General features: G+C 45.8%; 1 protein-coding gene and 1 pseudogene across 1 annotated transcript; both read right to left on the reverse strand.

Moving 5' to 3' along the window:
* The window catches only part of LOC105891677, a 22,944-nt pseudogene extending 2,851 nt beyond the window's left edge, over positions 1–20,093 (reverse strand).
* Positions 20,094–21,122: 1,029 nt separating this feature from the next.
* On the reverse strand, positions 21,123–22,578 carry b3galt8 (beta-1,3-galactosyltransferase 8). Its single transcript, XM_031570021.1, has one exon. It carries the CDS (start codon positions 22,331–22,333, stop codon positions 21,368–21,370), a length of 966 nt encoding a protein of 321 aa, XP_031425881.1. The 5' UTR covers positions 22,334–22,578; the 3' UTR covers positions 21,123–21,367.
* Positions 22,579–24,000: the final 1,422 nt, after the last annotated feature.

A 24,000-nucleotide genomic window follows, 5' to 3' on the forward strand; every position in this document is an offset into this window, starting at 1 on the left:
TTAAAATATTAAATCTAATGTAATTACTTTCTGAGACCACATCGGGACCACTCCTGATTGACCTCAGGTTTATTGGATTTACAAAACATGTGTAGAATCATTTTGTGCTAGGTTGACAAAAATACACTTAGAAATGTAGACTTCAAAACAAAACAACAAAATAGTCATACCAAATGAAAGCACATGAATATTTAGCGTTTGAAGTAATTCAACAGGTATCACAGACTAGACTAGACTAGACTAGTCCCTCTGGGGTCCAGAGTAACAGGTAGCACAGGACACTAACCCTGACCCAGAGGAACCGGTTCCCCAGCGGATAACACTGACAGGCCTCAGTCAACAAACAATATCAATCCGTCATTCTGCCACAGTGGCCCATTCACATACTATTCAAATGCATGTGTAGGAATTGTTGTCTGTCAACAGGATTATCTGCCAGGTCAGATTTCCATGAAGCCTGATGGAGGGGTGTGCTATGGGCCAAAGGAAGCCTGGTGGAGGGGTGTGCTATGGGCCAAAGGAAGCCTGGTGGAGGGGTGTGCTATGGGCCAAAGGAAGCCTGATGGAGGGGTGTGCTATGGGCCAAAGGAAGCCTGGGTGGAGGGGTGTGCTATGGGCCAAAGGAAGCCTGGTGGAGGGGTGTGCTATGGGCCAAAGGAAGCTCCTACTACATCTATGAGCGGCATCCGGATCGGATCAAGGGGCAGTTCCAGGGATTTTTTTTTTTAAGAAATATAGCCAGACTAGCAAATGCGTGGATGCGATTGAAGATTTGTACTCCATAGGAGAGTGTCCTATTTGGTCTTCTGTGTTGGACTGTGCGGGGCAGAGTGTGTTTGGGATTGTTCATCTGCGTCGTTTGTGACTTTGACTTTAAGGTAACAAAGGTTTACAAACTAACATTATAAGATCGTCATTATTATTATTCACACGGCCTGTGTGCTGCGATTGTAGGTTGTAATGAGGCCTTCTTTCATCACCCACCTCTAATGATGTGAATCATTGACCAGGCCAGGGAGAGACCAGGCCAGGCCAGGGGAGATAGGGTGACAAAGCACATTGTAGAGGCGGCATTGTGCCTAATCATCTGCAGACTGAGCATGAACTCTTATACAGCCTGCACACGTCTAGGGCATGATCTCAGAGAGTGGTGAACGGGAAGAATGAGGTGCTATAAATGAGAGGAGAGAGAAGAGAGAGAGAGAGAGAGAGAGAGAGAGAGAGAGAGGAGAGGGACTGGGAGAGGTGAGAGGGAGAGAGAGAGAGAGAGAGAGAGGGAGAGAGGGAGAGAGAGAGGAGAGAGAGAGAGAGAGAGAGGAGGAGAGGGGACTGGGAGAGGTGAGAGGGAGAGGGAGAGAAGAGAACAGATAGAGAGAGAGAGAGAGAGAGAGAGAGAGAGGGAGAGGGAGAGAAAGAGAGAGAAGAGAGTAAGGAAGACAGCAGAGGTCTACGAGGGGAAACAAGAATCAGAGAGCGAGAGGGATATGGGAAAAGCGGCAGAGAGAACAAGAGAGGGAGAGAGAGAGAGAGAGAGAGAGAGAGAGAGAGAGAGCGGGGACTCAAGAATACATCAGCAACTAAGAGAAATGAAATGGGAGGGAGAGGGAGGACAAATAGAGTAGACAAACGGAGAGGAGAGGGAGAGGAGAGGGAGAGGGAGAGGGGAGGGAGAGGGAGGGAGAGGGAGAGGTGGACGCTGGGCATAAAGAGCTAGAGCAGGTATGGCAGACGAGTCACGTGGCCGCGGTACATAAGGCGAAGGCTAGACTCCTGGAACCAAAATGGTTGACGGCTGCGGCCTCCGCCGGTTCGGCCCGTCGCCGGCCTGCCATCTGGATCGCATTAGACCCGAGCACCGGGCCACGCACACCACTAACGAACCTCCCGCTTCCCCCCGCCCGCCCCCCGCCACCACCGCCCGCTCCTCCTCCTCCTCCTCCTCCGCCTCCGCGCAGGAGGCCTCTGATTACAGAGCTCCAGCTCGCTTTGGGAACGCCTCCAGACCCTCAGCCTCAACCACTAACTTTAGCACAAAGCCCCAAACCAGGGAGCCCAAATACGGCGGCAGGAGTTCCTGGAAGGGCTTGGGATGAAACTAGGATATGGAATGAAGCCCTCCATAAGTACGCACAGTAGACGTGAGCCATCCCTGGGTGAAAGGGGGGACTATCAACAAGTGGTCCTACAAACAAACCGTTGGTTCATTAACTACCGTGCAACAGCAGCAGGCACAGCCACCGCTCAGGGCCTCGTTCAACCTCAAACGTATATTTATTTAAAAGGTTTCTTTTAAAGTCCAGTACATCAAAAGGTTCCTGGTGTGTCTGGGGGCTCAGTGGGTACTTCCTTTGTCTAAATGAACCGTAAGATCCTAGCTCTTTGAGAACCATGGGAAACGGCCCTCTCCGCTGGCACAACGGGTCTGGTCCATGGGAAATGGCCGCCCTAATTTGCACACATATGCACTGCTATGCACCTCATGCACTTGTGGGTTCACTTCATTGATATGCAGCCGAGCGCACCGCACTAATAGGGTATGGCCACGGTGCATTAGCATGCTAACCTTAAGGGCTCCATTGTGACGGGGAACTGAGCTTGACATTTATCTTCTCTGGCATTAATGTCCATGCAGAGTCACTTCTTCTGCCATGGCAAAATAAGAGAGAGGGGGTTGTTGGTTTTTTTTCAGAGCACATACACTTCATCGAAAAACCTGTTCTTTAAAGCGCAAGAATGTGTTTTCTGTGGAAAGCGCGTCATCGTATATTTCACAGACAAATCAGCTTGTCTGTTCGCCAGGCGCTGTTTGAATGTCAGTGAGCAGCACGTCTGTGGCGTCATTAGTTTTCCCTTTCAGCCTATTGTCCGGGCGCCATAGGCTGCTCTCCGGCTCGCTGCTCTGAGACACAGACAGGGGTGGGGGGAGAGCGCAGAGGGGAGGTCTGTGTGACACTACAACTTCCCCCTTCCAGACGATGAATGAACACTTCCATCGACCTACACCACTGTGTGTGTGTGTGTGTGTGTTGTGTGTGTGTGTGTGTGTGTGTATGCGTGTGTTTGTGCATGTGTGTGTGTGTTAAGTGTGTGTGTGTTTATGGTGTGTTTGTGTGAGTGTGTTATGTGTTGTGTGTTGTTTATGCGTTGTTATGCATGTGTGTGTGTGTGTGTGTGTCTTGTCTGTGTGTGCCACATGAATGTGGCCTTGTGCCTAGTTTTGTGCCATGTTTTCAGCAAGCAGATATGCATACTACAGCTATGTCTATGCATGTATGTAGTATGTCTATGTCTATGCAAGTATGTAGTATGCATACTACAGCTATGTCTATGCATGTATGTAGTATGCATACTACAGCTATGTCTATGCATGTATGTAGTATGTCTTTGTGCTGGAGAGAAACAATACGCCTCAGAAGACGCATCAACATGAAATGGGCTGCCATGTTGGGTCTTCCCCTCAGCTCAGCTCAGGAGGCTTGGGGAGCATTCATTGTGATCCTAGCAACCTGCATTCTCCCATATCTATTACTCTGCTCGCCCCTTTCTCTATGGGGGTGGGGGTGGGGGTGGGGGGGGGGTGAGGCCAAAAACCATAACTGCAGATAGCCTAGTTACAGTTACACTTTATGACTAGTTATGGCAACCTTCATCGTAACTCGAGGAGTCATCACTTACATGATACATTTCTTTGTCCTCTCTCTGTCTCTTTCTTTCTCTCTCTCTCTCTCTCTCTCTCTCACACACACATGCATACACACACACACACACACATACACAAATACACACTCAAATTTATGTTTTTATAGGAATAATGTTAAGGGTACAATTTTGGCACAGCCGTGTAACCTGACCCACCTTTGAGTTGAGGTCCCTGTGGTAGATGTTCCTGGACCAACACACTTCTGCTCAGGAGTCCTGGGTCAGTTTCTCACACACACACACACACACACACACACACACACACACACACACACATACACAAATACACACTACCTGACCCACCTTTGAGTTGAGGTCCCTGTGGTAGATGTTCTTATAGTGCAGGTAGATCATGCCTCTGGTGATGTCGGACGCCAGGTCCACCTTCTCTCTCCAGCAGAGCGGCACATCCTTCCTGGCCAGCAGCTCCTCCAGACAGCCTCCGCTCACATACTGCGAGAAGACACGAGAACCCTCACGGTAGTCTCACATAGTCTCACGGTAGTCTCACATAGTCTCACGGTAGTCTCACATAGTCTCACGGTAGTCTCACGGTAGTCTCACGGTAGTCTCACATAGTCTCACGGTAGTCTCACGGTAGTCTCACGGTAGTCTCACGGTAGTCTCACAAACACAGTCTCACGGCCGTTACAACACAAGCAGCTTGCATGGGCCGTCTCAGAGATCATACATACTGCACAGGCAAGAGCTCTTACGGATGGGGTGTAGTACACGACGCAGCTAACCAAAATAGCACCCACTCACCCACTGCACAGACAAAGAGCACACACAGATCTCACTGCAGTTCACAAACACTACAGATCTCACTGCATTTCACAAACACTAGAGATCTCACAGCACTTCACATCACTAGAGATCTCACAGCACTTCACAAACACTGGAGATCTCACTGCAGTTCACAAACACTAGAAACACAACCTCATGGAGCAGGTCGTGCAACCTCACTGATGAACCAATCCACGGCAGCTATTACAAGAGCTCCGGGTTCGTGGCTTTTAGGTTTTTAAGACATTTACTGTCTGGAGTAGATTGTGAAGCAAACAACGTAGGAGCCCAAACTCACCTCTAGAATTGGATAGAGTTTATCTTCCTTGACACAGATCCAAGGTATCTAAGGTTGGAGAGAGGGGGGTTTGATGGTTAGCTAGATTTAAGACTGGCGTCTTTATTCATTTCCATCACTACCAATGTGATATTTTGTATCAGTTCACCACACCACACTATGATATTATTTCTACTGCTGAATAATTAAGCACGAGGCTACGAGCTGATGTAAGGTAACTGCAAATAAATCTGCTGAACTGACACAAGTCAAGTCAAGCTCAATTACACAACACAAATTCAAAGTTGTGTACAATAAAGACATATACCAGCAGACAGGGCACTTCAATGAAGTTCACTATAAAACTTGGAAAGGTTTATTCTTATTATTTTCTATGAGTGCTTTCCAAGTGTCTTAGCAATGTCTTGACCGCAGAGAATTGGTTTCTGCATAACAGACGTGTGGGGTGAGGTCAAGTGGTTTCCGATAGCTTTTACTTGTAATTCTGAGCATAGCCCACTACAGTCCCATTGATATGGGCTTGCTTTGAACCTTCCATAAAACACTGTGGAAAAAAACACACTACCCTCAAGCGTTGCCAAGATAAATAAAATGGCTGACCACAGTTGCCATAACGTCAAGTATTACACAGTATTGCACTTAGCTGACATTTTTAACCACGTTAATTTATTTCACTGAGTTCTCGAAAACCCGCTATTTCATCTGACTCCTTTTTTTTTTTGACACATAATTGAAAATCTGCCACCAAAGAGAACCATCTAAATCAGTGGTTTCTTAACCTTATTGGAGGTACTGAACCCTGCAAACTTCATCAGTAACATTCACCGAAACCCCTTCGTAGTTGGAAAAGATAAAATATGATTTCTCAAAAACATAGGTAATATAAAAACGGCCCAACATTGCTAGTGTGAACCGGGCTATACTGTGTGTGTCTTGACGCCTACCGAACCCCTGAGAGTGGACTCAACGAACCCCTGTGGTTCGATCGAACCCAGGTTAAGAACCACTGATCTAAATCCCTCTACAGGACTGTAGTCTAGACTCTAGAGCACTGCGCTGGGTTCTCAATCCCTCTACAGAACTCTAGTCTAGAGCACTGCGCTGGGTTCTAAATCCCTCTACAGGACTCTAGTCTAGAGCACTGCGCTGGGTTCTAAATCCCCCTACAGAACTGTAGTCTAGAGCACTGCGCTGGGTTCTAAATCCCTCTACAGGACTGTAGTCTAGAGCACTGCGCTGGGTTCTAAACCATTCTACAGAACTCTAGTCTAGACTCTAGAGCACTGCGCTGGGTTTCTAATCCCTCATACAGGACTGTAGTCTAGAGCACTGCGCTGGTTCTAAACCATTCTACAGAACTCTAGTCTAGACTCTAGAGCACTGCGCTGGGTTCTAAATCCCTCTACAGGACTGTAGTCTAGAGCACTGCGCTGGGTTCTAAACCATTCTACAGAACTCTAGTCTAGACTCTAGAGCACTGGCGCTGAGTTCTAAAATCCCTCTACAGGGACTGTAGTCTAGAGCACTGCGCTGGGTTCTAAATCCCTCTACAGAACTCTAGTCTAGAGCACTGCGCTGGGTTCTAAACCATTCTACAGAACTCTAGTCTAGACTCTAGAGCACTGCGCTGGGTGTTAATAAGGCCACTTCCAGAGGAAGGAGTGAGGGCCAGAACTGGGAAGGCTGGAGTAGGGTGAGCGATGGATGGATGATGATGGGGGTCAGAGATGGAGCTCAGCCTACCTGACGATGTTAGGGTGGGAGAGTCTCTGCAGCAGGCTGATCTCTCTCACGATGCTGTCCTGATCCACGTCGTTCTTGTAGATCTTCACCACCATCACCTTACGGGTGGTGTTGTGCATGACCTGCGGAGAGGGGCGCTTTGTTTAGCTGAGTCATCTTTCTAATATCTATTAACTGCTGCTCCACAACACAATGTTTTTCCATGATCCATTTTAAAGTCAAGTTCCTCCAAATCATTTCATATCTTATCGGGGGTGGGTGAGTCCTCCTTGGAGTTCTTTTCCTCTCTCTCTCTTTTCCCTCTCTCTTTCTCCTTCTTTCTCTTTCTCCCTCCTTTTCTTCTCCATTTTTCTCTACTTTAATGACCAGATAAATATGTTTGCGTGTGCCAGCGTGACCAGTGAAGGTTATGAAAGAGGAAGAGTGGGCTGTCCCCCCCCCCCGGCCACCCCCTCACACCACACACACAAACACACACACACACACACACCACACACAGACACACACACACACACACACACACACACACACACACACAGACACACACACACACACACACACACACACACACAGACACACAGCTAAAGGGCTAAAAGCTGAGTCTGGTGGTATGGCAAGTATGTCCTAATTAGGGACAGCACAGTGCATGCATTGTCCAGGGTCATCAAGAGTCACCCATACGCAAACTAATTTAGACCAAACGTTTTCATAGCTATGGTCCCACACACACACACACACACATGCACACACACACACACACACACACACACACACACACACACACCACATTACACACACCACACACACCACACACACACACAAAACGTATTCATAGCTTATGGGACCACACAGAGGAAGAGCCCATTTCCCTGGTAAAGACATGTTATGTACGATCGCTCTCTTCAAATAATGATCATATTATCAACATTGCCACAACTGAAGTGAACCTCATAAGGATCCTTTCCACAACATGTAACTATGAGGGAGAACCATCATGGAATGTTTTCGCAAATAATGAATAGAATGACTGTGGTGAAGCTAAGAAAAATAATAAACAGCATATCATCCATTTCACCCACATCTCATTCTGTTCCCTGACTCTGACTCTCCCTCTCTCTCTCTCTCACCACACTCTCTGTCTCTCTTTCTCTTTCTCTTTCTCTTTCTCTCTCTTTCTCTTTCTCTCTCACTCTCACTCTCACTCTCACTTCCTCACTCACTCTCACTCTCACTTCCTCACTCTCACTCTCACTCACTGTCTCTCTTACACTCTCTCTCTCTCTCTCTCTCTCTCTCTCTGTGAGTGTGTGAGTGTGTAAGTGAGTGAGTGGTACAAGTCATGAGTGTTCCATAGTTGTGGTCTTGTGTGTGTGTGGGGGAATGCAGGGATGAGGTAGCTCAAGATGAACTGGTATGATGCTACAAACCAAGACTCAGATACACTGTGGAGTTCCATCCTTCCACGCATGTAACTTGAAACAGAACAGACTAACTTGATGACAGATGAAGAATACTAAAAAAACAAGGATGACTGTGATGGAAATTGATATTGCCATTAATTTATAGACTTACATTGCATTGCAGGCATGTTCTCCTGTGTTTGTGTGTGTGTGTGTGCCATGTCTATTGATAGTCTTAGTACACCTTTGTTTAAAGGCCCCAGCAGACATCCCCTGCCCCAGGTGGAGGAATACACATTGTCCACCATTTTGGGCCTGTGTGTGTTCCTCCATAAGAAAATCCCCTCCCACTCACCTCCCCTTCCCAACCTTGACCTGTAGAACCTTCCCCAATGTTGACCTATCACCCCCAAGGTATCCTCCCATGATTGACTGGTATTTAACCTGTAACACTGTGGTGCATCTTTAGGCTTTGCCTGCCTCTACTCGATGTGGAATTGACTCCCTGCAGGAGCACCTTGAAATACACCTCCAATAACCTTTGATTCGCCTCGTGGTCTTTTGTCTAGAAGAGTGTCGGCCTAAGAAACCCCGTCAACTGCACAAAAAGTAGCTGACAAGGTGAGTTAGAGTTTGAGATTCGTTTTTCTTTCCTTCCTTCTTTCTTTGCGTCTGCAGAACAGAAAAAGAAAAAGTCTCTCTGCCACACGTACCTTGTAGACTTTGGAGAAGAAGCCGCTTCCGATGAGCTCAGCGGTGAAGTTCTCCCAGAACTCGAGCTTGCGCACTGCGGTGCGGAGCCTTTGCCAGCGGTCCACCTGGAAGTAGGTGTCTGACGACTCCCCATACAGAGCAGGGCTGCTGGGCTCCGAGCTTACGTCAACCTCACACATCCTGGAGATATCCGCTTTGGTAAGACCACGATCGCACAGGCGCACACACACACACACACACACACACACACACACACACATAAATAAATACGTGCAAATAAATCAACACCCAACTCTATGTGCATATATACAAACCAATAAGCCTTACTGACCACATCTCTGTATTAAACAAAGTACTGTAGGCTATTAAAGTTTGCACCTGAGAAAAACATCAAAACTCCCACATTTTAAGTCTAATTCTATTCCTATTCTGATTAGGTGTAGCTAAGTTCTCTTTTGCTTTTCCAAACATAAAATAATAGAAAGCTGTAGTTGTTCTTAACGCGTTTTTATAGAATACTAATAGAACACAAGTAGTCAGGAGATCACTCTTCAAGGGAGAGCAGATCAGCGCCCGTGGGAGGTTGGATTGGATGAAAGGGAACACGCAAAGAAAAAGTGCAATTTTCAATTTACGAGCGCTCAATTAGCCCCCGACGACGAGAGTAGAGAGAGCGAGAGCGGGACAAAGCACTGAATAATGAGCGGCTCGAATGGGAGCAGGAGGCGTACAGGAGTGCGGTGGGGAGATGGGGAGGTGGAGGAGAGCCACTGGCCAGTGGCGCTCGAGTGTGTTGTTTGTCAACTTCAATAAAGGCGGAGGGTGTGTGTGTGTGTGTGTGTGTGTGTGTGTGTGTGTGTGTGAAGCGCTGCAGCCGGGCTCCAACTTCAATGGGGGATTGTTGATGAAAAAGGGATGTGGAGTGAGACACTCAACCCAGGTAAAAGGATTTGAAAGTAAAATGTGACCTTTGTTGAGAGTTGTTGTGCTCATTGTTGTTGTTGTGTGTCAGTGAGAGTGAGTGTGTATGTGTTAGTGTGCGTGTGTGTGTGTCTGTGTGTGTTTATAATAAGGGTGACCAATTTATCTAAAGCCCTTTTTCTCTGGTATTTATGCACAACCTTCAACAACAGCAAGAGTACACATGCTAGAAAACTAATAGGTAAGGCCTTGCTGATCATCTAAAATGATCAAATGAACTTACTATAATTACATCAATGGTTCAAAGTGGTTCTCCTACGTGACCACACCTTATGGTTGTACAGAAGCCCTTAACTAGGCATCATTAAGGACAGGAACCCAGAATGTTACACACTAGGAACTTGGAATGTTTATAACAGTTTCACAGAAACAGTTACATCAGACTCTATACGTAAATGTGCTCCTTGCTTATGGCCAATATAACAATAATGTCTATTATTTGAGTATTACTTTAACAAGGAGTATGGGGGCAGATCCCATATCCATTTTCACATACATATCTAAGCCTATACGTAGCGGTGGAGAGTGTAATAATTTGCTGCCACGAGAAGGTCACAATTATGGGAATATTTGCAACTGAGGTAAGGTAATGTAATGTAATGCCAATAGAGACAGCTTGACCAGATGACTTAAATGATTTAAAGCACCCTGGGTCGCGGACCTTAGATAATCTAGTGGCCCCACTGAATTATACACACAGCAATAAAGGACAAAATGACAGAGTCCAGCTACAGGTCAAAGTGGCCACCATTCACGTCATCCCATGCTACTTTCTTCTTCTGTGTTATGAGTCACGCTGACAAACACGTAGCATGTTTGGTTAGCGGGTCACCTGACCCTAACCAGAGAATAAAGGCTGTGATGGCGGCTTTTACAGCCCAGACATCCTATCAAACATCAAACAAGTGACGTGTGCGTGACGTGTGCGTGACGTGTGTGTGGCGCTGCTGCCACAGAAAGCTGAGAGTGGGCGCTGACGCACACCTCGGTGGAAGTGGGCACATCTTTTCTAGGGCACAGATCACAAGGTAGGAGAACGTTTGCAGCTCGGGTATTACCTATCCACTGAATCTCAGTTAATTTGGCCTCAGCGCACCTGTGACTAGTTACCCTTTATACAGCTTTATACAAACAGTAAACTGAACATACTGTGAACTATACACAGTGCCCGTGGTTCGGTAAACTGAACATACTGTGAACTATACACAGTGCCCGTGGTTCGGTAAACTGAACATACTGTGAACTATACACAGTGCCCGTGGTTCGGTAAACTGAACATACTGTGAACTATACACAGTGCCCGTGGTTCGGTAAACTGAACATACTGTGAACTATACACAGTGCCCGTGGTTCAGGGAACTGAACCGTAATGGCCCCAGGAACCATAATGGCACTGTTGCCACACTTGACCGACTGAGCAACAGGAACAGCTCAGCTTCTGCCCGGTGGGAAGTCAACTGCAGCCGACTTCCGACTTTTCATGGGGAGACTGGGGGGGGGGGTCACAGAGAGTGGGGGGGGGGGTCACAGAGAGTGGGGGGGGGGTCACAGAGACTGGGGGGGTCACAGATACTGGGGGGGTGGGGGGGTCACAGAGACTGGGAGGGGGGGGGGGGGTCACAGAGAGTGGGGGGGTCACAGAGACTGGGGGGGGTCACAGATACTGGGGGGGGGGGGGTCACAGAGACTGGGGGGTCACAGAGAGTGGGGGGGGGGGGCACAGAGACTGGGGGGGTCACAGATACTGGGGGGGGTCACAGAGAGTGGGGGGGGGGGGGGGTGACAGAGGGTTTGTAGGTCAGGGTGGGCTGTCAGTGGCCCTGAGTGATGCCAGTGGTAAGCACAGACTGACACGCTGACACAATTGGCCCGGTCTGGTCCACCAAGGGGGGGGGGGGATTCATGCCCGTGCCGTCGCCCGTGAGAGAAAAGTGCACACACACACACACACACACACACACACGTCGTCTTTGTCTCCGTCTCTCTCTCTGTCCCTCTGTCTCTGGCAAAAACAGACAATCGTTGCACTTTCAGGCCACCAGCATCACCAACACCCCCCCACCGTCCCCCTGACCCCCCCACCCCACCCCCATTCCAGCCTATCAGAATAAATGCTTACAGTGCAGCCTTCTTCAGTGTCCCTTTCACTCTTCCCCCTGCTCTAGTGCAACAGCTAACCAATAATCACAGTCTGACCGATATCCCTGTCTCCCAGTGCAGACACCCACTGTTTACTTTACAAACACAGCCGTTCAATGGATGCTCTTCAAAAGAGAAGAGACAATGACGTTAGTGTCTTCCAAGCTAGTGTCTCGAGGCAGGTTAGACACGGTTTAGTTTTCCTTTGGAATAAAAAGGGAAGTCAGTTACCTTTTAGGCACCCAGCCATTCGGATGGCAGGACAGTTCCATGCAGAATTCTGTTTCTGCGTTATTGTTTTTTGTTTGCTTTCCACCGCAATATTTGCTTTTATCTCCATGCACACTCCAAGTCTTAACTGATGATCTAATGCCTCGTATATCTTGTTTAGATGACAGCAAACGTAACATAACACAATTTGACTTTATAGTATTTGTCTTCCTAACTCAGCACTTAACCAAGGTTGAGACCACATTGAGCGTAAGAGCCTGTTATCAGAGCAAACAGAGAACCTGACCATTCCCTTCACCTCCGACCTCTCAGACTTTTTTACAAGAACTCCGAGACAAACTCTGACGTCCACTCTGCAGATAAAGCCACCTCAGCGTCAAATCAACAGGGGAGAGCAAGGGGGGTTCACAGCAGGGTGAGACTTCTGAGGGACAAGGCCCCCTTAGTCTCAACAGGTCTCCCACAGGAAGCAGACAAGATCTGAACGCGATCCTGGTCTTCAGAGAGCAGAAGGCTGCGTGTTTTGGGAGATGAGTGATAGACGGTGGTTCAAGAAGGAGGTCACAATCGCTGATGTTCACCGGTGCATGGTGAGTGTTTTTCCCGGCAGACGCTAGACGCTAGAGCTGCCGCAGAGAGACACAGGGGTGACAAGTCACTGTGACGCTCACACATGACAGACGCCTGTGTGTGTGTGACACAAACACCTGTCTGTCTTCCTCTTCCTCTTCCTCTGTGGTTAAAATAAAAGTCAACTTCACTGGGGCTGTGGATATCAGTCTATCAAATACGTAGCATCCATAGAGTATGTTTAAAAAAAAACTACGCTGATCTATTTAGCAAACTAATTTAACTTGAGTGATTCCGCCCCTCTGCAAGTTCAACTGATCACTGATCAGCATGCAATTTGAACATGAAAGTGCTCTAATGAGTCTGTTCCACTGGGCTCGTATAGCTGCGCCCCTTTTGTACATTAGCGCAAGTGCTTCGAAGTGCTTCCCCTTCAGAGGAAATCTAATTGCTTCATTGATCTTCATGGTCAGACGCGCTGGGGGGAGACGAGTAACCGCACTGGCACAGGATCCCTGACGCTGCTTGAATCTGCACTTTCACAGTTCGGAAGCAACGACGACAACACCCCACCGTGGTGTGTGTTTCCTTCTGAATCAATAACACTGAAGATTTGATATCAAGTCAAGTCAAACTGGAAACAGCTCAAGATACATTAAGCTTGGAAGAATTTCTCCACCCCTCAACCAACAGTGATCTCGTGTATCATCTCCTCCCTCATCAGCAGTTCTTTCAGTTTAATACCTCCAGATGACACAATCACAGCCCCCAAATACAGGACACATCTAAATAAGAAAGCACAAGAGCACAAGTGGGAACTCTGACATTCAATAATACAAAGATCGTCACAAGAAACTATTACGTCAGCGTACCAAAAGGACATCCAGCTACATACCAAGTTGATGCCAATCCCTGGGTATTTTCCAGACTACCGGTTCAAATGACCAAAACTAAAAACAAACAAACAAACAAACAAAATAACAGTTTGGCAGTTCTTCTAATTGCATCATGGGACAACTACGCTAAGCACTCTCTGTCAGTGACAATAGCAGCAGTGAGGTCACGCCCCTTTGGAACACAACAACAGATCAAACACACACACACACACACACACACCACACACACACACTAACACACACACACTCTGTCAGTGACAATAGCAGCAGCGGGGTCACGCCCCTTTGGAACACAACAGCAGATCTATCTGGCCCATCCTGGAGCCATGGCAGTGACAGTCCCTTCACCCCTGCCTCTGACGTGTACACACACACACACACACACACACACACACACACACACACACACACACACACACACACACATAACAACATTACCAGAACATGCAAGTGGTCTCGGTCTCGTCCGTGGCACAAACTGTTCCCTGTCTTCACTGAAAACTCAATGCAGCCACTCAGTCCTGTAATTTAAAGGGTAGCGGGTTCAACCCACCGGCTTGGCCCCAGATAATGAACAGAACATGACGCATGGCGAACCGAAACGCAATCACACAGGTCAAGCGCCACGGTGTATAAAAGGTTGAGCCAAGTATGAAGTGGTGCGTTAGATAAGCAGAACAAATGGAAAAGCGGTTGTGCGTGGGGAAAAAAATGAACTCTTTCATGCTAATGCTTTTATAATGATACGCACCTTAGCTAAGCCACTCCGAACATTCATAGATAACAACGTACCCTCTGTCGATTTTTCTCACATGGCATCCTGGGAAATTGAGTTTTTTTTTCTTCTTTTTTTAGATGTACAGCACAGTCTATACTTCTGGCTGAAGGGACATGCAATTTTAAAGCAGCTGTGGCGGGTTCCCACCCTTACATCACAACGGCACAGTCATACTCCATTAACACATCCCATAATCTGCCGCTGCCCTGGAGACAAGCTCATTTATATTTGACTGCCATGTCCTCAGAAAATCACCTAATGGATTAATCGTCGGCATAAAATAACCTTGAGGTCTGAGCCAGTCATGTTGACTCAGTCTCACAACGCACATATCAGTGTAAGGCTGGTTGGCTCCACCAAATCGTAGATCAGACAGAAGCAGATTGCAAGCATTCTCTCTCACTCCTACTCTCTCTCTCTCTCTCTCTTTCTCTCCTACTCTCTCTTTCTCTCTCTCTCTCTCTCTCTCTCTCTTGCTCCGTCTGTGTTCCCCCTCACATTCTCTCCCACTGTGATTCAGCAGGCGAGCCAAAGATGTGGGCAGTGTGGAAATGTTGAAGAGGGGCGTCTTGTAAAAGAGTGCCAGTGTGATTAGTAACTCTACAGGCTTCATCCCCAGGACTAATCTAGACCTGAATTCGACCGTTAAAGTTGAAAGGCCCCCTCTAATACTTGGTTTCAGGTTTGTGAGACTAATCCCCGGGACAGAAATAGTGTGAGGCATATTTGTGGATGTGCATTTCCAGAGCACACCAGTGGTCTGACATGCAGGTTTTTGCTCAAAGACAGACAAAGAGTGTGAAGGTATCGATGTAATAATGTACATGTGTATGTATGTGTGTGTGTGTGTGTGTGTGTGTGTGTGTGCTCGTACGCTGGGCAATGTACACAGAGTATGAAAGTATCCATGTAATAATGTACATGTGTATGTACAGTATGTGTGTGTGTGTGTGTGTGTGTGTGTGTGTGTGTGTGCACGTACGCTGCGCAATGTACACAGGTGTGCATTGTCTGTGTTCTGGGAATGACAGAATGTTTACGTGCAGGAGCTTTAAGTCAATCAGGGCCTACCCAGGGCCGGGGCACATGGGCTGCATCACGGACGGAGTCTACCTGTCTGAGAGCCTCCATCACAGTTGCCTGCGCCAGAAATTGAGTTTAGTGACACTAACTCAGGAACACGTCTGTCTAGCATCGCAGATAGTCCCCAGAAGTCCCATTAAAACCCTCCTTCCTCAACTGGATAGATGATGTAACCCTCCTCAGGCATTTTGAGTTCTGGCCATGCTCACATATTCATACAGTCTTAAAAAAAAGAAACAGGAAAAAGGAATCTAGGGGAGTTTGACAAAAAATAGAGTTATCATGCCCTGGACATGGTTTTGCCATTAATCCACAGAGGTAGCATGCAAAGACAGAAGAAATGGTTCGAATGTGGTGAATAATTCAGAGAGAAATCTTCGATCTCTGTTGTAGGTTGGTAACATTATCCATTTGAGCCTTACTGTGGCATCCTGATTGTGATGGTTGTGGATGGTACGCTGAAGAGAGAAAGTGAGAGTATGGTGTAGTGGTCATGGCAAGAGCCATTTAACGTATGTTTCTTTTCAATGACTGACTGGTGTTAATGGACTCAACCATGAGAAACAACATTCATGATTTGCTACACCTCATACAAAAGTGGGGGGAATTCAATTGGGATTTAAACGATGTGCAGTGTTTAAATCACAATAAATGTGAATCTATAAACCCTGTTTACCCCTCTTCAGCGTAAGACCTGCTTTAGTGTGTTCCAGTGGTGACTGTAATTCTAAAAGGCCCAGGTCTGGCAGCAGTTCCGTCTGTGCAAGTGCTGGCAGCAAACAACAGCTTTACTCACCAGCGCTCAATTGTGTGCTAAATGCTTTCCGCTAGCATAATGACTTTTTCTGAACAGCACACCGTTTGTGGACGGAGACTGAGGTTGGAAAACAGGAAGATACAAACTCCCCTCAGATCAAAGTAATCAGATCAAAGGGAAGGCCAGGATACACTTTGCATTTTTTACCCACCTTAAATAGGCAATCTTCCGTTTACCCGGAATGAGAATGATCAAATGCGGCTCGTTTCATGTTGCTTATGGTCTGGCCCTACTGCTGCAGTCTTATTATCAACCACTTACCACTGTAGTCTTATTATCAGTCACTTACCACTGTAGTTGTATTTTCAGTCACTTACCACTGCAGTCTTATTATCAGTCACTTACCACTGTAGTTGTATTTTCAGTCACTTACCACTGCAGTCTTATTTTCAGTCACTTACCACTGCAGTCTTATTTTCAGTCACTTACCACTGCAGTCTTATTTTTAGTCACTTACTACTCTAGTTTTATTTTCAGTCACTTACCACTGTAGTTGTGTTTTCAGTCTGCAATACCATGTTATGCCTATCTAATTAACACCTGCCTGACATGCTAAAGTCTTTGTAAGGATAGGCGCGCTCTACTTCCAAAATAAAGGCGATTTAGGGTGCGAGTGAAAAAGACTATTAACTCAAAGTAGAAAAAAACGCACTCTCAAGCTCGTCTCATTGCTTATTTTGACCAGTTTTGTCAGACAATGGCTTAGGCCGAAACGCGTCTGTGAATAAACTGGTCAAAATAAGCAATGAGACAAGCTTGAGAGTGCGGTTTTTTCTACTTTATGCTAAAGTCTTTGACACTGAAGCAAAGAATATGTTCCCACAATACATATGAATCTAACAATGGCAAATTAAGTTAAGTACACCTGTTAAAGCCAAGCACCGTAAAGATCAAAGTCCTGTGCGAGTTTATTGTCTACAAAATGGGGCAGGGAGAGTGGGAAGACTGGCGTTGAGATTAAGAAGACAGAAAGTGAAATTTACGTTTTTAAAAATACATTTTGGGGAAAATGGAAGAACGCCCTGATCTCCTGACTCAGAGGGAGGATCTGTGGAGTGAGCGATGGCTCCACTTCAGTGCAGGAAGGGAGGTGTGCACAAACACACACACACACACACACACACACACACACACACACACACACACACACACACACACTGTCCCTGACAGTCCAGGAAAACACCACCCTGCTGTCCGTGCAAAGCCAGTCTGGGACTCTTATTATGAACACTGTTATTATGAACACTCTTTTGCCTCAAGCAACTACATGTGAACTGTGATGTCTCTTGTATGCCAACTAGGGAAAGTATGTATGTTTATCAGCATGTTTGTGTTCGTGTGCGTGTGTGTGTGTGTGCGTGTGCGTGTGTGTGTGCGTGTGCGTGTGCGTGGGCCTATGTGTGTGTGTGTGCGTGTGCGTGTGCGTGTGCGTGTGCGTTCAATGCATTTGGCAGGGGGATGAACTCAAATCCGCTGATTATGTCTCTAACAAAGCCCTGACGAGTGGACTCATTAGGCACTTCCACATCAATGACCCTGTGTGCTCCACTACACTGACCCTGCACACACACACACACACACACACACACACACACACACACAGGTACAACACTGGGATTCCCTCGGCCAAGTGCTACAAGTGCCACAGCCCTCTGAGTTCCACTCCGGGATGGGGGATTGCACACACACACACACACACACACACACACACACACACACACACACACACACACACACACACACACACACACACACACAGCGGGATTCTACAGTCCAATGAGCCAGTACTACTAAGCTCCTTCATTCATTAGGATCTATGCAGCGTCAGACTTTGCACTTGGCAGACTCATCAAGTACAATTAGGCCCAACATAAAAAATGCTATACCTGCGCCTTAAATGAGTTTTTAGTGAATAAAAACTGTTCTTAAATGGCAAAATGTATTTCTATCCTAAAACACAGATGCAAATAAACAATCATAAATGCATGCAGTTTTGTGACATTTACAGTGAAAGAATCCGTTTGAGCTGTCATATGAATGCCGACCCTATCCTACACTACCCCCCTCCCCCCACCCACCCACCCACACACACACACACACACACACACACACACACACACACACACACACACACACACACACACACACACACACACACACACACACACACACACACACACACACACCCCACCTGACCACAGAGGATGTAATAACAGGATGTCATCTGTCTGTGAGTCAACAATTCTTTTCAAGGTTATCACTGCAAGACTGCTGACCTGACTGGTCTCAATATCCCTATATAAATATCACCAAATTGGACATCAGTAGAGTACACATGGGCATAGTGAGGCACAGACACTGTGCAGTGGGCACCATGTAGAGTACACATGGGCATAGTGAGGCACGGACACTGGCACACATGGGCATAGTGAGGCACGGACACTGGCACACATGGGCATAGTGAGGCACAGACACTGGCACACATGGGCATAGTGAGGAACAGACACTGTGCAGTGGGCACCATGTAGAGTACACATGGGCATAGTGAGGCACAGACACTAGTACACATGGGCATAGTGAGGCACAGACACTGGCACACATGGGCATAGTGAGGCACAGACACTGGCACACATGGGCATAGTGAGGCACAGACAGTGTGCAGTGTGCACCATGCAATGGAAGTGATGAGGACAGGAAGGAGACATTCATACCGGCAGCTTCCATTACCACAAGCATACGAGTTTGAGTTTGCAGACAGGAAATGTGTACACCGCCGAGGCAAAGCCACACAGCGCTAAACATGAAAGACGGTGTGATGAAACACTTCGCTTTTAAAACGTACGTAAGTCAACAAACATGGAAACAAACATAGATAAAGACACATTAAAAAGCTATAGAGAGCTCTGTGTGATGTCTGTCACACTGCGTTTAAGTTAGACAAAGAGCACAAATGTAGGGTTAAAAGGCAATGGATTTCATCACAGAAGTTTAAATGTCATTTAAAGTTTGTTCCTAAACTTAAGTTGGTATATGCAAAAAGGGTCTTACTTACTCCACTGGTTTAATACGCTATTCATATGCATCCTGAAGGGGGTTGCCACTCTTTTCCCTCTGAACAAAATGCCCAGACAAAGTCGGCAAACGTCTATGCCTTAGTAAAACAGCTGGGAGAGACAACACAAACACACAAAGACACACACGTGCAACAGTAAGGAGAAGCACTGGGCTACAACAAAGACATGGACACACACATATACACTGCAATAAACATAAAGCCAGCCTTGTGAAAATACAGGGACTATGGGTTGCTGTGAATTAGTTAAAGAGGAAAGGAAGGATGCTTTGGACTGGAGACACACCAGGTTACACATTCAATCATAAGGCTCCTGCATGAGGTATGCTGAGGCACAACATCACAAAACAGTTTGAAAACCTATCAACTACAATAGACCAAGGTTTTCACACCGTCTATCCTTCCATCTCGCCATCCTAGCTTCTCTGAAAGCTAGACTAAATCTGAACATGACACTCTGTTCAACTGGAAACGGGCCACACCAGATGGATGGAGAAAATAGATTAGATCTATTATCGATTATATTTAAGTAATTCATTTGTTTCTGGAGGAAGTGGACCAAAGGTAATGGGAAAACTATTAGAAAGATTACAAAATTACGCTATGGTGGCTTTTCCTTCCATCACTTGATTAGTTTTATCGAACACCTGAACAATGCCACAAAATGTAAATAAAAGTTGCCAGCATACTTACAACAACACGCACCTTCTCGATCTCACGTCAGAGCGAACGGGTTAATTAGAGTAAACAATACGCATAGGCTACACTTCGGTTAAAAGTCTAGTCACTGTCAACGCATTTCATAGAATCTAACGGTGAAATAGCTCCTCTGTGTCTTCTCAGACGCCGCTTTCGGTCTCTGCGCAGGCTCTCTCAACTCTCTCTCATGCTTGCTCGTGCCGCTCTTGCAACAAGCGGGGGTGTGACAAAATATTCTTGATGAAATGCATGTTTGATGGGTTGCCTTAGGAACCCACGTCAATTACGTCAAGTTAGTATGCCACAGCCCCACCCACTTCACACATGAAAGTTATCAGCACAGCAGATTGTGTACTTTTTGCGATGAAAACTTTGCCAAACTGTAATATTTGTAACAACACATTTTCAGCATTTAGTATATAATATAATAGACTCTTAGACAACATATTTTTGTTATTATTGTAAAAATAGACTTCTTGTTATTGTTAAATGACCAAAACACGTCAGTATTGCAACAGATTCATGACTGTTCGCGACCCCTCCAATCCTCACTCCAATCTCTCCTGGCGCATCCCTCTCTGTTATGATAATAAACAAACGGAGGGACAGAAAAGGACATCCATAGAAGTAGGGAAGGAGAAGAACAACAACGAAACTCTCTCTATTAGGCGGCCAGAGTGTCAGCCATCTGCTGGAGGATTGGCTGCAGTGTTTATGAATCATCGGCCTATTTCGGTCTCCGTTTTACATCTCGCACACTTTTCTTGCTGGACATGTTAAGTGTAAACCAGCAACGTTTTTCCGAGGCCTTAACTTGGTTCGTATAGGGTCATATCCATATATCACAGTGATAGATTGAATGAAAAGTCAATTATAACAAATCATGGATGAGAAAACTGCCATTATCTCAATCGTGATGGGCTATGCTGAATCAGACTAGGCTTTTAAAGTTAACTGTATTCGTAGCCTACACGTACATGATGACACCATGACGTACATGATGCAAGTTTATTTTCCTGTTTTACTTTCCTCTAAGTGGTCAAGTTAATCTTGCCGCAATTTCCTTGAGACTTAAACGTGAACCTGCCAACGCTAGTAAATTCCGCCATCTGCTGTTGGCAGGATGCAACAGCCACATCTTATACTGGTAAACTAAAAATGCCAAGTAGCCTACTGGCTACAAATACTCAGTTTAAAAATAAGAAGGCCATTCTGTACACACATCAGTTATACTTTAATGTCAAATTCTTTGGTATAGTTAATAAGTAAGAATATGCTGAGCCAAATACACAAAGGCACTTATTTACAAATAAGTACATAGAGTATAAACCCTGCAGTCAGGGTTTCTTGTCCTCACCCTTAATTATCCACATGTCCTAAAGAGAAGGTAATCTAACCACCATAACAGCACTGGGGAATTCAGAAGAGGTATTTGGTTTGATTGGCGTATACAACATATATTAGCATGTATGGTTTTTCTGAAAATCTGGCCAGATCTTCAGGAGCTCAGTCGGTGAAAAGTCTGTAATGATGATAAGTTTGGCAAAAGTACATCTGTTATAGTTCAGGTGACGCACTTCAAACAGATTTCGCAGCCAAAACATGCCTCTACCATACACAGGCCTGACTCCGAGTATCTTCAGACATAATCCCACATAGACATCTTCTAATGGAATTGGTCGCACAAATCTTGAAACCAATGATATCTTTGCTGCGAGGTCTGTTGAGAACACATACGCAGCCCCTGACACATACGGTGGAAATGTGGAATCTGGATAGATGTCTTTTGACAGATACCATTTGCTGTTCTCAGCCCTACGAGGCATGCCATCATTGATGACCGATCCAGTAATGTAATTATTTGTTGCTGGAAAAGGCAAAAAGTTGATGAGGTAATAGATATTAAGGAAAATATCGGCATCAATTTTCATAGCATAAGAGGCACTTTGGCAATTAATTGCAATCCAGTTCATCATCATCATAGTCTTCACTGTCAGATTGCGATAACTGTCCAAGAAGTCCATCATAACAATGTCACCATGGTTCAAGTTTTCTTCTGCAATAGCAGTTTCTGACTTTTCTCCTTCTTCTCCTTCCAAGACACCGACGAAAAAGAGTTTAATGATTTTGAGGTTTGGGACCAAATCTCGCTGTCCCCATGTGTTCCTAACCGCCTCCCTTGAAGCAGCATCTCCAGGTGCTACCGGGACCATCAATACCAGGTATGGATTGTGTTCACACGCCGAAGGTTGGTTCAGGATGTATTTGTAAGTTGAAGGTGATACAACTTTATACAACTCTTCATCAATCGGCGTGTGGCGATCGATCTTCGGTTCAAAGTAGTATCCGATTTTCAAAAAGACACTCACTACAAAAAACATTAATCCAGCTAGGAGCAGATATTTTGCAAGCCTATTATATCTCATTATTAAAACACGTTTCGAGTCGAGATGGTCAGTTGAGGCAGTGGAGAGCCCACTTGGTTTCCCAGTCTCGCTTACCGGAAGCACCTGATATCGACAAGCCACTCCCAGCTACATAATGCTGAATCAATTCTGGTCATGTTTTTCTTGACAGTCTGGTTTGAGGGTCGAGGGTAACAAATAAATCCGTCATTTGCAATGCATATAGCCCTAGGAGACGGCAGCAGCACGTTTTCCTCTTGTGTCGTCTGTCCTAAACTTGTTGGCATAGACTACATCACAGCTCTTTCAGACTACAGAAGTGTGGTCACGGCCCATTAAACACATGTGACCGCTATATGGCATCCTTATAAGGTCTAATGTGTGTCAGGTTATTTTTTGTATACATCCGATTTGATATATGGTCATATAATGATTGTAAAAGAAAAATAAATGACTTTTTAAACGAATTAAAAATAAATTATAGATTTAAAATATTTTCAAAATATGATCGGCACACAGTGAAAGAATGGGCATGATCAGATGATGAAAACCAGGGCCCCTAGACATGAAAGTCTCCAGGGGCCTTCACGTCCCAGACACAGACACAGTGTACACAGGCAGAAGCAACTCACAGTCCAACCAACCTGTGCTCATGTGACATGTGTTATACCTGTCGATTGCCTACAGGACTCACACCACCATCAACACATGACACAATAAGCTATAGTAATGTATTTGAATTGAAGACACCCGTATAGCCCATCGTGCAGGACTTACGAGATTAATACCACAGGCAGTAGCTGTGTCTGTTCATCTTGTTCCTGGCCCGACATGCCTTGCCAGTGACCCCACCTCCTTAAACTTAAATAGGCTTAAATACACATGGAAATTGAACAGGGGAAACGAATAGTTGGTTATACAAAACAAGGGATGGGTGAAAACAGTGCAGACAAACACCAGGCTAATTAAATGAGATAACAATAAACCAGTGGGACCAGTCAACAGGTCGGAGGGCCCAGGAGGCTTTTGTGCCCAGGGGCTCCTGATTTCAGATGGGTTTCAGGTGACTTCCATGGGTTCTCTCACTTTGGGCGGCGATCATATCACGTCTAGTTATATAGGACATCATTAGATTATAAGTACTATAGCTTCAGTGTGCAAGCAGCATGTTACTGCTGTTGTAGCTGCCGGAGGTGGAGCTAGATTGAACTACTTCACATAGTTTTATTGACAGACACACCATATACATCTGAGGGAGGGGCCGTGAGATGATTGACAGGAGATCAGAGAAGAAAAAACACAGTTCTGATACACAATGTTTTCAGCGTATCGTATATTGGATCATTTGAAAATGTATTGAAATGAAACCATGTTCAGAGAGAAAGTTCAGATGATTGATGGAAGATCAGAGAAGAAAAATTACACAACGTTTTCAGCTTATGATATATTGGATCATTTGAAAATGTATTGAAATGAAACCATGTAAGAAGTTCAGAGGGGAAAAAAATCACAATTTGGTGGAGCTGTTACCAACTCATAGACATCTGAGATGTGAGCCCTACTGCTGTCAGGGAAAATACCCTAAACTTTTAGTTAGTAGATTAAAGACACCACCCAACATAGAAGTGAACTGGACTTGTTTACGTCGCGTCCGGCGGAGAGCAGATACCTTAACCAGGTTCTCTCTC

Source organism: Clupea harengus, chromosome 7 (genome assembly GCF_900700415.2).
Source record: "Clupea harengus chromosome 7, Ch_v2.0.2, whole genome shotgun sequence".
In the NCBI taxonomy this organism is placed as follows: domain Eukaryota; kingdom Metazoa; phylum Chordata; class Actinopteri; order Clupeiformes; family Clupeidae; genus Clupea; species Clupea harengus.

Bases quoted from the DNA above. Each gene is read 5' to 3' on its own strand.
- b3galt8 (XM_031570021.1), bottom strand. From the start codon at position 22,333: ATGAGATATAATAGGCTTGCAAAATATCTGCTCCTAGCTGGATTAATG.